Source organism: Diospyros lotus, chromosome 14 (assembly GCF_014633365.1).
Source record: "Diospyros lotus cultivar Yz01 chromosome 14, ASM1463336v1, whole genome shotgun sequence".
Lineage (NCBI taxonomy): Eukaryota > Viridiplantae > Streptophyta > Magnoliopsida > Ericales > Ebenaceae > Diospyros > Diospyros lotus.
In genome coordinates this window covers 18,313,248-18,329,440 of record NC_068351.1, presented here as the reverse complement: position 1 = coordinate 18,329,440, position 16,193 = coordinate 18,313,248, and the positions used below count along the sequence as shown (strand labels likewise).

General features: G+C 35.2%; 1 protein-coding gene across 1 annotated transcript; it reads left to right on the top strand.

The window, feature by feature from the left end:
- The first annotated feature begins 3,362 nt into the window (after nt 1-3,362).
- LOC127789551 (uncharacterized) lies at nt 3,363-15,968 on the top strand. The gene is made up of 2 exons (XM_052318459.1): nt 3,363-3,730; nt 15,626-15,968. The coding sequence occupies exons 1-2, from the start codon at nt 3,470-3,472 to the stop codon at nt 15,809-15,811; spliced, it is 447 nt and encodes a 148-aa protein (XP_052174419.1). The 5' UTR covers nt 3,363-3,469; the 3' UTR covers nt 15,812-15,968.
- The last annotated feature ends 225 nt before the right edge of the window (nt 15,969-16,193 follow it).

Here is a 16,193-nt window from a genome sequence, read left to right as displayed (position 1 = left end):
AGAAGAAAACAGTGCTCGTATGCCCACAACACACGGCAGCCATCCGTTGTGGGCATACAAGCAGGAATGGATTCCCAGTAGAGGGAGGGAATCCCATGAAAGAGAGGATTCCTGGCAGTGAAAAGATTCAAAGATTCAACATAAAATAAAATAAAATATTTGGTAATCAAAACAACTCCTGAATAATAATATCACATGATATGATCATCAAGTGTCAAGAAATATATTTTGTCTTTTTACATAAATTAATATTAAAAAAATTCACAACATCTTATACCTGTAAGCATCCTACAAAATAAAATGTGCTCATATCTTGTAATTGATGCTCATATCTTGTAGTACTTGATTATGTTTGAAGCTATGCATTATTATTCTTTTCCTCTTTCTTGTAATTGATGCTGCTCATCCTTCTTTTCCTCTTTCTTTCTTCTCTTTTCTTCTTTTCCTCTTCTCCTCACGTCAATTTGGGCACTGCTACCTTGTCAAACTGGCAAGTCTCAAAACCTACTCGAAATGTGTTATTTTTTTCTCCATTTTCTCCCAATCCCTTCCTCCTTGTCATCCCTTCCACAAAAGCCTTATATCCAAACCTCTCAATATTATCGATCAAAACATGGTCAATTTGTCTTCTAATTTTCGATTAAATCTTCATCTTTTTGTATAGCAAATCTCCATCATTCATATTGCCCAAACCCTCAAATCATAGCCATTTATCACCGTTTTCATCACCCTCAGGCCGAATCCTCAAGATTCAGCCAATGCTAGTGGCAGTGCAACTTGCAGATTTATCCAAAACTGCACTTTTACACCTTCAATTTGCTAAATTCTAGTTTATCCCTTTTGTTTTCTCCCTCTACTTTTGATATATTACACTTATAACTTTTGTAAATTATACTTAAACCCACATCAATTTAAACTTTTACTTAATAAGCCTTTAAAATTTTCAAGAATTATGCAAAAATACTAACAATCTTTAAACAATGGCACTAAGGCCTCGCACTTTGGGAAAATTACATTAAACAGAACCTCTTGACAAATTACCCAAAATACCCTCAAAGTAATATGAATTTTCCATTAAGCCAATTTTTGTTTATCTAAAATGACAAATCCTATTTTTCTAATTTATCTTAAAAATCCAAGGTGTTACATAATGCACCCTTAATATATTCAACCCAAGAATTTAGATTACAAACCGTTCTCATTATGAATCTAGTTTTTTATTAGATTTTTAAATTACGATTGATTAGAAATAGAATTAACATTATTAATTGAATTGAAATGTTGTTAACATTGTTAAGATAATATCAACTATAATAATTAACATGACTCGGTTTAAAAGTACAATAACTTATTGACTATTTTAAAATACACAAACTAATTTAGCCCCATGCTAAAATGCAACGACTTATTTGACACTTTACTTCTATATAAATATTTTTTATATTTTTCAATATGACAACTTCTAACTTCATATTCTTATTTTCCATATTCTCAATTTGTTTGCATAATGAATTATGCCATATATATGACATAAACATTGAAAATATATAATAATCATATACATTTTATCTCTTTTCTATCTCTATTTTTATTAACTCAAATAGTCTTAAATTTATCTCTTTTCTATCCCTATTTTTATTTGTCCTTTTTATTTCACTATCAGAAAGAGACATGGTTGTTGGAAAAGCTTTGGAAGCCTTATCCTCTACAATTTTTTTAGGTGGTTTCTCATTTTTTTATTATTGTTAAAAGTCATAAATTAACTAAAATATTTTTATATTTCTCTCTCACTTATCTTTAATCTCTTTGTCCATTTTACTTCACTATTTATTCTCCCTCTCTTTTCTTTATCTTTCTTCTCTCTATCTCACATTCAAACCCAACAAAAGTTAAAGTACGAAAGAGAGGTTCACACCCATCCATAGTTGTTATTTTTGGAATATAACAATTAAAATTTGTTTGTTTTGGAGAAACTCATCGAGCAATTAGAAGAACGGGAGGCATCTGTTGGCTTTCCTGTCTTGTTTGCAAAACTTGGGGGGAAAGGAAGTTGTCTAAGGTGGACTCGGTCTACTGGCTTGAAAATGGCTTGATCCGCTAGCTAAGAAAGCTAGGGAATTGGAAGAATGAAGATTGTTGTGAGACATTGGGAGATCTTTCACCTTGTGGATAAGTCTACAAAACATAAAGCAATCAGAAACACACAAGGATTTCTCTCTCACTAATCCTGTGATGCTTAAGTCAAATGAGGTCTCCATTTAATATAAGATATAGTAGTAAAGTGCAGAAATGTTGTGCGAAGGGAATGTGTGATAAATGAGAAAAGTCTCACTCTAGGGTTGTTACTATGGCTTGCTTAACTTAGGCATATTTTGTTTGTCCCTAGTAAATGAAGAGTTGGGGGTTATTTATAGACATTAGAATGACAAGAACACATGGCATGGTTGTGTGAGGGTATGGTGCTCTTTCCTGAAAAAAGACGGTGCGTTTCCTCTGTCAATGGTGTTGTCCCAAGGTTAAGCTCAAAAGGGGCCTTTGGGAAAAACCCTATGTGTGGAAGGATGGCCAAAAGGAAAAGGGTCTGCAATAGGCGGGGCACATTGTTGCAGAGTAATACGGGGTAATACAAGTAGGAAATGTGTCTCATTGGGTTCTTCTTAAAGGTATGACTGGACCAAGGGGAACTATGATATGCAAGCCTAAGAAGTTGATCCAAGATGAATAATGGATGGATAATGATTTCTCGATGGGATATGTTCCAACCCTAAAAAGATTTTACTGAAATGATAGCTCTTTTCGATATTACAGACACACTAACTACTTCTAGAGGACTCTCTCTTAGAAGTTAAGCCACAACAATAGTCAACTTCTTTTTTAAGTTTTTTAAGTGAGGACAGTGACAGCAACAATAACAATAACAATGGGGTTAAGTCCCTTGCTCTTTGGCCTATTTTGCTTTCTTGTTCTTTTATTTGTTTATTGTCTCTCTATGTGTTTAATAAGACATCATATTAAACACATAAAATGGTGTATTTTTAAAAAGATTTTGAAATGAGAAATTTAAAATTATGTCATTTTAAGCATAATAATTTTTATAAACAAAATCTTATTGGTATTATTATTATGGTTCTTGTAACTCATTCGCTTGTAATTTGTGCCAATGTAACATGAAATATAAATCCTCCAACTAAATCTTTGATTGTACCTTTGGCCCGACAAATTCTATTCATGCTCAATTCCAAAATTCCTCTTAATTTCTGCCAAATGAATATTTCACCCCGCCACCCACCATTTCTATTCGGGCATGGGTCTCTCTTTCCAATTCGACCCGACGCCCCAGATAGAGATAGTTCCGTGTGGGACTTGGCTCCGGAAAGGCGGGTCGCCCGGTCGGTCTGCGAGAAAAAAAAAACGATTGGTTCGGGCGAGCGGCGTTGGAGGAGGAGAGAGAAAGAAGCGGCAGCCATCCATGGCGTTGCTCTCCGTCGCCCTGTCTCTTTCCTCTTCATCTTCTACGGCGGCTCTAGGTGTTGCGCCGCCGCTAACAGCCGCTTCTCGCCCAGCCCCCCATATCGGCAGCCGGCAGCCCTCCGCCTTGCTGATGCCGCCTCTACCTCTTCGACGACGAACAGCAATCGCCCGTGGCAGTCGGAGGCGGAAGCCTGAGGTCGTCTGCATGGCGCCCGAAGAAGAGAAGATGACTCGCCGTTCTCCTCTCGATTTTCCCATCGTAAGTATATTCACTTCCATTTTCTATGTATTTTTTTCTATTACTGTCTTTTTGCTCAGCAAACGAAGGAAGATTAGGAAAAGGAAGGGTTTTTGAGCTTTGAGTGATTTAAAATAATTGCCTGACTTGAGTTGGAAAGTGAACCTATGAACTAGTCTTTTATCTTCTAGCCTGAATTGAGTTGACCTCAAACTCCCCTCTGTTTGGTTGCTGAGGAAGAGGGTGAGGATTTAATATAGACTAGATTTTGAATTTTAAGTTTAAGCCAGTCCTCCTCCTTCAGCCAATGGAAAACAGAAAACTTGCCCAAATTCGGTTGAGTAGTTGTGTTAGACTTTGTTGAGTGCACTTGTGTTCTGATTTTTCATAATTCTGTTCAATTCTTTGTCAGAATCCCGTTTTTCCTCAGCACTATGCATTGTCACGGTTCAATGTTTGATGTTCTTCTATGTGAGAATTAGAGCATGTGAAAAATACTATCTCATGCAAGGTTTATGGAAAGAGAAGATAGTTTTATGAAAGAAACATGCATTTGGTGTTAAAAACAGTTTTGGCTTTCCATAAAATATATAAATGTAGCCATGTTTGATTAGTTAATATAAACAGAATTGGCCAAAATCAATCTTTCAGGCTTTGAAGATAGTAGAAACTTTAAAATGAAGAAGCACAGATAGGTTTGTTTCAGTGCACAAGAGCATTGGGAATAAATTCACCTTAAGAGAAATCTTGTCTCTTAGCTCGAAATCTGATATGTTTGAGCTTGTGGCACGCACTGTAATATTTATTCTGGTCATGTGCAACTGTTGCACTAGAATAACTGAATTTCTTGCTTTGCGTTTTTGGAACATACTGCAGAATTTGTTAAAGAATCCCTTCTACTTTTACTCAATAACTGTTTTTGCTAGCAAAGACTGAACACTTTTTTCTCAAGCAAAGACTTAAAACTTATCTCTCGTTGTTACTGTCAGTAGGTTTACAATGGTCCTGGAGAGACACCCATATTTAAGTTACCTTATCACCATGTACCATTTTTAGAGGAAAAATAGAATATTTTCTTTTGTTATGCCTGTAAAAACAGCTAGTAGTCATTTTTAGAGGGTGCTCTGCACAGCTGAGATGTGGCGCCTTCGTTGCGACTTACACCTTTGCACCCATGTCATTTTTTTATTTGCTTGGTAAAATCTAACTAGTGATAACCGAAAAAAGAAAAGAAATTTGAGAAAACAAAAAAACACCCTATTAGCTATCTAAGGTAAAACCCTAACGTTAAAACACAACCCCTCAAGTCTCAATAGCTATTCAACATAAAACCCTAAGCGCTAAAGTGAGAAAGGAGAAAAAGGAGAAAGGATTGAAAGAGATTCTAGAGCAGATTTGACCATCAAAATCTCAGAGTTATACTTGTTGGCACAAACTTTAGTGTGTTTTTTTTTTTAGATTTCCAAAAGGTTTTAGCTTGGTTTTTGTTGGAGAATCTGTTTTCTTGTCAATATGAAAGCATAATGAAATAGAAGATATTGAGGGTTTGCATGAAAAAAATAGTGAGGAAGAAGACTTTTGACTTTTAAAGATTTGAAACAATGCTCATGTTGATGTTTTTTTATGTTTGGATGATTTAAATATTACTTGTAATTTGTTATGTTATTTTACTTATCATTTTATGAATTTGTCTCTTGTGTTGAAACTTGAATTTGAAACAAAGCTTTGTGTTGATATAATGATATTTTAGACTTTTAGTACTTTTTCGAAATAATATTGGTCCTTATTAACTCAGTATAGTGGTTTGAATAATATTAGTTGTTATTAAATTAATAGTAATATAGTGTTGATTATTTGTTATTTATGATTTTATAAGTTTGCATTTACCTCTTTATAGCTTATAGGTATACATTGAAAATAATGATGTATTAAGTATTTTTATACAAATTTTTGATAAATGTCTGTCTTGCATCCAAAAGGCTTGTGTTTGTGCCCAGGCTTGCACCTTGAGCCTTTGACAACTATGATGCAGCCTTACCTTATTTTGTAAAGAGAGTGGTCTGAGTGCACTATGCATTCTCTTTTCTAAGAGGATTTTTTTATCATGAAAGGAAACGAAAACAACACAAAGAAAGTATTGCCATATTGGGCTTGTTGGACGAGATCGGGTGTTTAAGTTTAAAAAGGAAAGATAAGATGATTGGATAAGATAAGGATTTAAAAGATTTTGAAGCTTGGAAGATAGGATAAAGCTTCAAGATTCAAGGGAGAGATTCAGGCTTGAAATCAAAAGATAAAGGCCAGCATGTTTTGAATATTAGTTATTGTTATCTAAATTTGAATATGTTTCTATTTTCTAGGAGATAGAGTAGATAATTTGCCTTGAATAAATATCTCCCTTCGGATTCAATAAATTCTTAAGTAAGCTTTCAAGAATTCAGCTTATTTCATGGTATCAGAGCCAAATCCTAGTCACCTAGATCTTGAGGTCTAGGCTGTTTACAAAATCATGGCCGAAACTCTACCAAACCCAACCATAATCAAAGCCTCAACCACGAGTTCTCTTAATCCTCATTCTCAGCCAAATTTTTCTACAAATCCTATTGGTAACTATCCTCTAAAAATTACTCAAGATAAGTTAATTGGGAGTAATTTCAGAGAATGATTTCAATCAGTATTGCTTGTAATCATAGGAAAAGAAAAAGCTGGATACTTGACAGGAGCAATTCCTATACCACCAACCACAGTAGCAAATTATGGCACCTGGGAAGCAGAAAACTCAACTATTATGGCATGGCTTATCTACTCGATGGAGCCAATGATCGGTAGAACCTATCTCTTTTACGAGACAACGAAAGAGATTTGGGATGCAATTCAAGAAATGTACTCAGATTTGGAGAATACCTCTCAATGTTTTGAGATCAAGTTAGCCATTCGTATAACTAGACAAGGTGATCTGAATGTTACAGAATACTATAACATTTTGGTTGAGTTATGGCATGAGATGGATTTATTCTACATTGTTAATTGGGAGTGTTTAGCTGATAGAACAAAATATAATAAAATGTTAGAAAATGATCATGTTTTTGATTTTTTCCATGGTTTTAACTCTGATTTGGAAGAAGTTCGTGGAAGATTATAAGGTACTAAACCCTTACCTACACTTAGAGAAGTGATTGTTGAGGTAAGGAGAAAGGAGAGCAAGCATAAGGTGATGCTTACCTAACAGACAGACTCCATTTTAAGTCATCAAAACTCCGCTCTTGCTACTGTCAAATAGGTGGATACTTTGTCAAGAAATCAAGGGAAAGACAAGCAGTGGTGTGACCACTGTAACAAATTCTACCACACACTAGAAACATGTTGGAAGATTCATGGCAAACTAGCAAACTAGAAGCCATGAAACAAGAGGGAAACAACCAGATCAGTCTATGCTGTCGAAGTCTCCACTAAATTTGGGAACAACTCGAATCTAAATCTATTAGCAGAGCAGGTTCAAACCTTGTACAAGCTGCTAAATCAAGGTATAAACCCCTCAAGTCCTCCTACTCCTAAGACAACAGCTTCAATAGCCCTACAAGGTATTCCTCATTACTCACTAGTCTCACGAAAGCTCCCTAAACATGTTTGGATAGTGGATACTAGTGCATCAGATCATATGTCAAGTTCGGCTAACTCTATGATGGATTATACACCTTATAACACAACTATTGATATTTCTATGGTTGATGGCACAACCCCACCTACCTTGGGGTTTGGAATAGTGTGTTTATCAAAACTATGGGATTTATTTTTATGTCATGGCTTATGTCATTAGGATTAGCTTATGTCATGGCTTATGTCATGACCCATTTAGTATTAGAATGTATAGGTATACAATATATTGTTTGAGTAAGGAATTTATTTGCTCCAACTAGGGTTTCTTTCTCTCAAGTTCTCTGATTCAACAAAAACTAAAGTTGAAATCTATTCTACATGTACCGGGATTGCAATGCAATTTACTATCAGTTAGTAAACTTACAAGAGATATGAATTGTAGTGTAACTTTTTTCCCATCCTACTGTATATTTCAGGACCAGGCTTCGAAGATAATGATTGGTAGTGCTAAGGCTAGAGATGGCCTTACTATATGATAGAAGATGTTCCAAATTTTTCACCCAATAAAGCTGTCTTTATTGTAACAACTAATACCAATGTTCTGATGTGGCATAAACGCCTAAGATACCCTAGTTTCCCATATCTAAAATCCTTGTATCCTCAAATTTTCATTAATAAAGAACAATCTTTTAAATGTGAGCAGTGTACTCTTGCAAAACAACCTCGTTCTCATTATTCTATATGGACCTATAAACCATCTAAACCCTCTTTACTTGATCCATAGTGATATTTGGGGTCCTTCTAAACATCCTAATATCTCGGGTTCTCGATGGTTCATATCCTTTATTGATAATCATACTAGAGTTTGTTGGGTCTATCTTATGAGAGAAAAATCAGAGGCTAGTAACACTTTCAAAAGGTTTCACAAACTCATTTTAAATGTGTTTCAAACTTTTATTCATGTTCTTCAAATTGATAATGGCCGAGAATATTTTCCCCACAATTTCACTCTCTTTTTGAACATGGCATATTTTATCAAAGTTTTGTCCATACACCCCTCAACAAAATGGAGTGGCTGAGAGAAAAAACAGACACCTGCTTGAGGTGGCCCGAGCTATGATATTCACTACCTATGTTCCTCATTCCTATTGGGGGGAAGCTATTCTTATAGTCGCTTATCTAATCAATCATCTTCCCTCTAAAGCCCTGCAATTTAAAACTCCTCTCAACACCCTTCATGATCTGTGTCCAAATGTCCATACCCTTACTTCTCTTTCTCCCAAGGTTCTTGGTTGCACTGTGTATGTTCACAACACCAATCCCTCTCAAACCAAACTTGAACCAAAGGCACTTAAGTGTATCTTTGTTGGGGTATTCTCCTTCCCCAAAGGATACACATGCTATTGCCCCTCCTCCTGCAAATTTTTTGTGTCCTTTGATGTCACATTTTATGAGGATCGCCTATTTTATCATCCTACATCTTCTTTAGAGGAGATTGATAGTACAAAGTGGCCTTGGGATCCTCTCATCTCTCTTCCTCTGCTTGATTCTACACTGCCAGTATGTTCTCAAGGGGAAGCATCAACATCAACTCCTGACAACATACTAGCAGCTCCTACCTCTCCTGATACCTCTATGCACCCTCCTGATTCCTCTCTTGATGTCTCTATGCCCGATATCCCTACTCATAAACCAGTCCCTGCCACTCACCTTCCAACTCTTGACAGTCCTCTTCTAGTTTATTCCTGATGGCCTTTAGGAACCTCAACACAATCAACCATCAAATCCAGAGGTTGCTCCATCTGAGGATAACACTATTACAAGGATGGATGATTTGGATTGGGTTGTTCCTATAGCACTATGAAAAGGGGTAAGGTCATGTGTCAAATACCCTATTTCTAATCATCTTACTTATACAAAATTATCTCCTCAGCTTAGGGCTTTTGTTGCAAGTATTGACAACATTGAAATTCCCAAAACCATCCAATGTGCTATGAAGGATCCTAAGTGGAAGGCTACTATTGTGGAAGAAATGAAAGATTTGGTTGGTAATAATACATGGAATATAGTAGAATTGCCCTCAAATAAGAAGGTAGCCAAATGTAAGTGGGTATTCACAGTAAAACATTATGCAGATGAGAGTGTTGAAAGATATAAAGCTCGATTGGTGGCCCAATGGTTCAAACAAACCGGTGGGATCGACCATGAAGAGACATTTACTCTTGTGGCTAAGCTAAATTCTATCAGGGCATTACTCTCTATTGTTGTTGATTTAGAGTGGTCTTTTTTTCAATTTGATATTAAAAATGCCTTTCTTAATAGAGATTTGGATGAGGAGATATATATGTGGGTTCCTCCTGATTTTGAGCATGAAGTTGACATTGGAAAGGTTTGTAAACTTAAGAGGTCTCTATATGGGTTAAAACAATCATCAAGTGCCTAGTTCAAGAAGTTCAGCATAACCCTAAATTGGTTAGGGTATAAACAGGGGCAGACAGACCATACTTTGTTCATAAAACACACAACAAATGAAAGGAAGGCTATATTAATTGTCTATGTGGATGATATTATAGTGACAAGAGATGACATGCAAGAAATAGAGAGCTTGAAGAAGCAATTGAGAGCTGAATTTGAAGTCAAAAACCTAGGAACAATGAGGTGTTTTCTAGGAATGGAGGTTGCTCGGAGTAAAGAAGGTATGTTCATCTCACAGAGAAAATATACACTGGATTTATTGAAAGAAATAGGAATGCTAGAGTGTATACCTGCTGAAACACCCCCAGAAAAGAACTGAAAATTAGAAGAAATCAATGATAATGCCCCAGTAGAAAATGAAAGATACCAATAGTTGGTCACAAAATTAATCTACTTGTCCCTTACAAGGCCGTACATAGCTTATGTAGTGAGTGTAATAAATCAATATATGCATTCTCCCACTCAAAGACGAATGAATGTTGTTTTTCATGTCCTGAGGTATTTAAAAGGGACACCTGAAAAATGATTACTATTTCAGAAAACAGAGGAGAGGGGAATTGAGAGCTTTGTTGATGCAGATTGGACAAGGTCTATTGAAGATGGCTGGTTAACTTCAAGTTATTGTACCAAATATGGGAAAATGTTGTTACATGGAGAAGTAAGAAGCAATCGGTCGTCGCCCGCAGCAATGCTGAAGCAGAATTCTGAGCTATAACTCAAGGAATTTGTGAAGTAATTTGGTTAGAAAGGCTGATGGGAGACTTACATATTCCTTTGTCTCAACAAAAAAAATGTATATTTTGATAGTAAATCAGCGATTAGTATTGTTAAAAATCCAATTCAACATGATCGCATGAAGCATGTGGGAATAAACCGAAGCTTTATAAAGAGGTAAATTGAGGAAGGGGGAATTAATCTATCTTATATTCCTATTGCAAGTCAAGTGGCTGATATGTTTACAAAAGCTATGGCAAGACTAGGTTTCGAATTGCTAATTCGCAAGCTGAGAATGACTAGTATCTATTCTCAAGTTTAAAAAGGAAAGATAAGGTGGTTGGATAAGATAAAGATTTAAAGGATAAGAAAGCCTGAAAAATAGGATAAAACTCCAAGATTCAAGGGAGAGATTCAAGCTTGAAATCAGAAGATAAAGGCCAGCATATTTTGAATTTTAGTTATTGTTATTTAAATTTGAATTTGTTCCTATTTTCTAGGAGATAAAGAGTAGATATTTTGCCTTATAGAAATATCTCCCTTCGAATTCAATAAATTCTTAAGTAAGCTTTCAAGGATTCAGCTTATTTTAGGGTTACATAAAAAGATTATCGTTCTTGTCTTCCTTGGGTGACAAATACTGACCTTATCCCACATTCTTAGTCTCATGCCACCAGTTATGGAGCAAAAGGTTCCTAAAATGACAAGAAACTGTTAATTCTTAGGTATCTGAACTTATATGTGCATGTGAAAAATAATGCACTATTTTTCTTTCCTCAAATGACGAATTCAGTGATCCAAAGCAATACTAAAATGTCTCTTAAAATTTTTGTTACGTGGGGAAAAATCAAGTATAATATCTGGAATTTAAGATGAGAGGAATGGTTGGAAAAAGATATAATGAAAAGGGTGATACAGTAATTGTCATTTCTAAATTTGTATTCACATTCTCAAAATAGGTAATGAAAATGATTAATTTAGTGATTGCAATCCTAAAATGTTTCTTTGTATTTATTTAAGGGTAAATTATATGAAACCCCCCTGCACTTAGGGTAATGTGCAATTTACCCCCCTGTGCTTTCGATTGTATCAAAAAACCCCCTTACACTTTTAAAATGTTGCAATCAGCCACAATTTATTGTTATTTTACATAATTTTGTACAATAATCTACATACAAAATACATAATTCTACATACATAATTTCAATATATCAAAAAAATATAAATTTTTGCATTAATCAACCAATAGATTGCATAAAATTATGTAAAATAACAACAAATTATGGCTGATTGCAACATTTTGAAAGTATAAGAGGGTTTTTTGATGCAATCGAAAGCACAGAGGATAAGTTGCACATGACCCTAAGTGCAGGGGGGCTTCATATAATTTACCCTTTATTTAGTGAAGGTAGTCTAGGTGGGATTTTTTTTTTTTTTTTGTGAGGGGGCCGAAATTTAGGTGGAAATTTCAACTGTGGATTTCAATTTACAGCTAGTCCCTAACCCAAATAAAGGAGGAGAGTTGCATTAAGTAGTCATAGCCAGCATAAAACTCATCGAATCAAACAACATAAATTTTATATAAATAACAAATTGTTGGGTGTAACCCTTGCATTTCTTGAGTATAGTGAAAAATGAGCTAGGGTTGTTGCATCCATGCCCAGATGTAGTTCTAAATCTGCAAGGGTTCTCACTTTTCATGGATGGATGAGAGTAAATACGTAAGTCTAGAATCATAGATTAAGGATTGGATCATGAAATATTAGGTCTTTTGACAGGAAAAATCTATAGTATGAAAATGGTGGATGTGATGATTGGGAGACATTAATAGCATATGCTTCCAAAAGATGAGATGGGTTGGAGAAAATGCTAAAATATTGATAAAAACTGGATATAAAATTTGGTACTTAGGGAAGGATAGGGCAACGAATGGAGTAAGAATTATTATGGATAAGATTTAAAGGATGGGATAGTTGATGTGAAGAGAATTAGATATAGGATTATTGCTATGTAATTGTTCTTGGAGAAGAAATTATGAATATAGTTAGTACAAATGCACTACAAGTTGGGTTAAGAGAGGAGATAAAATTTTGGGAAGAGAGGGGTTAGTACAAGAAATACTCAGGGAGAAGATCATTCGAGGAGGTGTCTTAAATGGTCATATGTGTAGAGAAAGGAGTTAATGGGATGAATGCTTGATCACATATAAAATGTCTTATCAAATACTCAAATAATTTTATTTTTTTTTAGTAGAGAAGATGACTGCTTATGTTGTAAGTTTGTAAAATTATACTGGGAAAATGCTTGAACACCTGACACCACTCATGGTTATTGATGTCTATATAAAAAAAATGAAGTCCAATAATTAAATGGTGGGATTTACAAGGTGAAAATTTTTAGAGCTCTGACATGCTTGTTAGATCAAGATAATTTCACCCCGCCCGGGGGAGGGGGATGGGGAAATTTATAGAATTTTATGCTTTTCAAAATCTGATCAAAGTTTTTAAACTTTGAAAGCTAAGCTTCTAAACTATGGTTAGATTGTTTTGAAACTCCAAGTGATAAGTTCAAAACTTTGTGTAAATGACTAATTTGAAGATACAAATCTGTAAGTGATAATTGTAGAACAAATGGTTTTAGTATAAAACAGTGAAAAATAATTTCGAGTTAATATTCTTAGATGCTTGGAGAATTGATTCGATGAAGTTGTGTGATGAATTTAGCTTGAAACTTGTAAGCAAGAAATCAAACAAGGAGATGCAAGGATTTATAGTGGTTCACCTCCCGCCTACTCCACTCCCTCCAAGCTTCCCTTTGGAGGTATTTTCACTTATCAGCACAATCAAAACAAACCAGAGGTTTTCACAGGTTTACCTCAAAATGCATTTTCAACCCAAGACTCAACTACAAACCTTATGACACAAATACGATAAGTGATGCACTTGAGTGTATCTCAAGTACAAAAAACCTTTTAACAACAACAGATTTATCAAAAGCTCAAAGGATAGATCTTACTTTCCCAAATAATGTTGAGTTAGATCAATGAAGAACCTTCTCGGGAAGCCTTTGAAAAAATTTGTAAGCTTTATGAGCTTGAGAGCCTTTTGGTGCTTATTCTCTCTTGTAAGAATGCCTTCGCAGTTTTAACAATATTCTCTCTGGAGAGCCTTTTGGTGCTTATATATATAAATAATTTTCATAATCAATATTTTATTTCTCTAAAAGACATTTGAGAAGTGCTTTGAAACTCTTGGAACATGTTTTGAAATTTTCAGGAAAAGCATGTGTTTCGAAACTTATTTCATGTTTCAAAACTTAAAGACTGTTTTGTCATAATCAAAAAACATAGTTCAACAAAAACAAACTATTTTCAGGGAAAAAGTATGTGGCACAAGAGATTAGACTGTAGAAGGAGAGGCAAACCCAAATGTAGATTGAAATATAGCTATTGCAATTTGAAATACGGAAAAAATGGTTCTAGGAAAGTCAAATGGAAATTCCCAAATAAAAGAGTCCTGGTAATGGAATGACAAAGTACAAGGGAAAAAAAAAAAATCAAAACTAAGAGAGTTTTCTATTGGACTTTGCATAGACATTGTAGAAAAGAAAAAACCTAAAGAGGCATAGTTTGGTTAGAACAGAAGCAAAAAAGGCAGTTAGTGAAGCAAATTTTAAGGCTTATAAAAATTTATGCTGACAACTTGATAGAAAAGAGGGGGGAAAGATATATATATATATATATAAACTAGTTAAAGCAAGAGAAAGAAAATCAAGGGATTTGAGCCAAGTGAAATGTATAAAAGACGAAAAAGAAAAACTAGTAAATGATAGGGCAATCAAGGGGAGATGGAATAAGTACATAGACCCAATAACACACTATCTCTATCTCTGTCTCTTTATTTAGCAGTGGCAAATAGGTTAATTGCCTCTATTGCATTGCAGCTTTTAAATTACTTTTTTTTTTTTTTTGTATATTTAATACTAATTCTCTCCCCACTTCTTTATCTTTATTTTATTCTTTTGTGCTTCTAATCCCTTCATTATCAATTCAACAATGAATAAAACATTCATCTCTATCTCCCCCCCTCCCTCTGTCTCTGAATAGAGAACCATCTTGCTTGCCACTTTATCTCCCCCTCTCCCTACACAAACGACCTTCATGTTGCTCACTCACTCTATGTTCCTTTTTGTAAAATCTAAGCATGTTATCTATGTCTTTTTTGGTAAGTCAAGTCATCTGGATCTGGAACCCAGATTTGGAAGTTTGGCACATTGAAGCAACTTTTGGTGAGTATAAGTACTTCATCGATCCCACAACCAAAAATCCTAGATCAGAAACTGGAAATCAAGGTGTCTAAAATCAATTTTTTATCATATGCCTAGAAGATCACTCTTGATCAAGTATGAAACACATCAGGATGTCTAATCAGAAAACCAAGTAACACCATCTGTTCAAAGTAAGGGTTCACTGCCATCGTCCACTAATTTAGTTTTAATCATTGAGTTGGCCTCTTGCCCACAGCTCAACAGAATAATAAGTGGATGATTAACTACTATCTGGTGCCACTTAATGTAATGCAAACACATGTAGACACGCAGGTCTAGCATTACTGATAATCTAGGTAGCTATGCATCCCTTACATCCTGCTGAAAATAATATTGGTCTTGCAAAACAAACGTGAAGTACTCTTTTGGATTCTCTGGCTTTCATCTTCCTTGATACTGGATCAGGAGCCTCTTCTGGTTCTGGGAGGTCAATCTTCCTGTCAGGAGACATGCCTTGTATGTTTTGGTGGAGTATTTCCAAATGTTTTCTTGAATCATATCTATTGCTTGCCACAATATGAAGTAGGTTTTATTTTTTGGATGGGGAATGGAGAACAAAAAGGAAAGTGTAGCTCTTGAAGAAAAACTGTTATTGTTGTGTCTGAGAAAGATGTTCTTTGTCAAGAATATCAATGGAAATTGAGCTAATATAGTTCTAAGTTCTGACATTTTTTTTTCCTGACATTTTTGGCAATAAAAAAGAGAGAAAATCAATGTATGTGGTGGTCTCAAAAGATCCAAGTTACTACCATATATGCTTAATCCTATTTCCTTTCTAGAGGGCTAATTGTATTGGTATGACAGGAATGGGACAGGCCCAAGCCTGGGAGAAGACCAGATATATTCCCCCAGTTTAGCCCTATGAAAACACCGTTGCCACCACCGTTGCCTGCTGATCCCCCGGAAGAAGATGAGGAAGAGGAGGAAAAGAAAGAGGAAGAAGAAGAAGACCCTGAAAAGGAGGAGCCAGAGAAACCAGAAACACAATAACACTTACCTTCTTTACTATGGAGAAAATTTCCTGGACACTTACATAGGCGGGTGCTATTCATTTATTTGTATACTGTGGTCTTATTGATATACCTCTTTGCTGCGGTTTCCTTGCATCATTTTGATAATCGATATTGGGTTGGACACACTTGGGACATGTTTGTTTCTGCCAGTCAGCATGCCATGCCATGTATGAGACACTGATAGTAGCTAGATATAGATATATAAGAATCTACAGCGTGCATGCTTGAATTGCCTTTGGGCACCTGCAGGAAGCCTTCTTCCTTCTATTCTTGTATGTATCCTGACTAGTTTTGGCTTCTACTCTTCAATTTCCACACGATGCAACTATGTCGGCTAAATATATAATATATAATTTGTT

Bases quoted from the DNA above. Each gene is read 5' to 3' on its own strand.
- LOC127789551 (XM_052318459.1), top strand. From the start codon at position 3,470: ATGGCGTTGCTCTCCGTCGCCCTGTCTCTTTCCTCTTCATCTTCTACG. The intron at 3,731-15,625 runs GTAAGTATATTC...TTGGTATGACAG, and splicing joins CTCCTCTCGATTTTCCCATC to GAATGGGACAGGCCCAAGCC.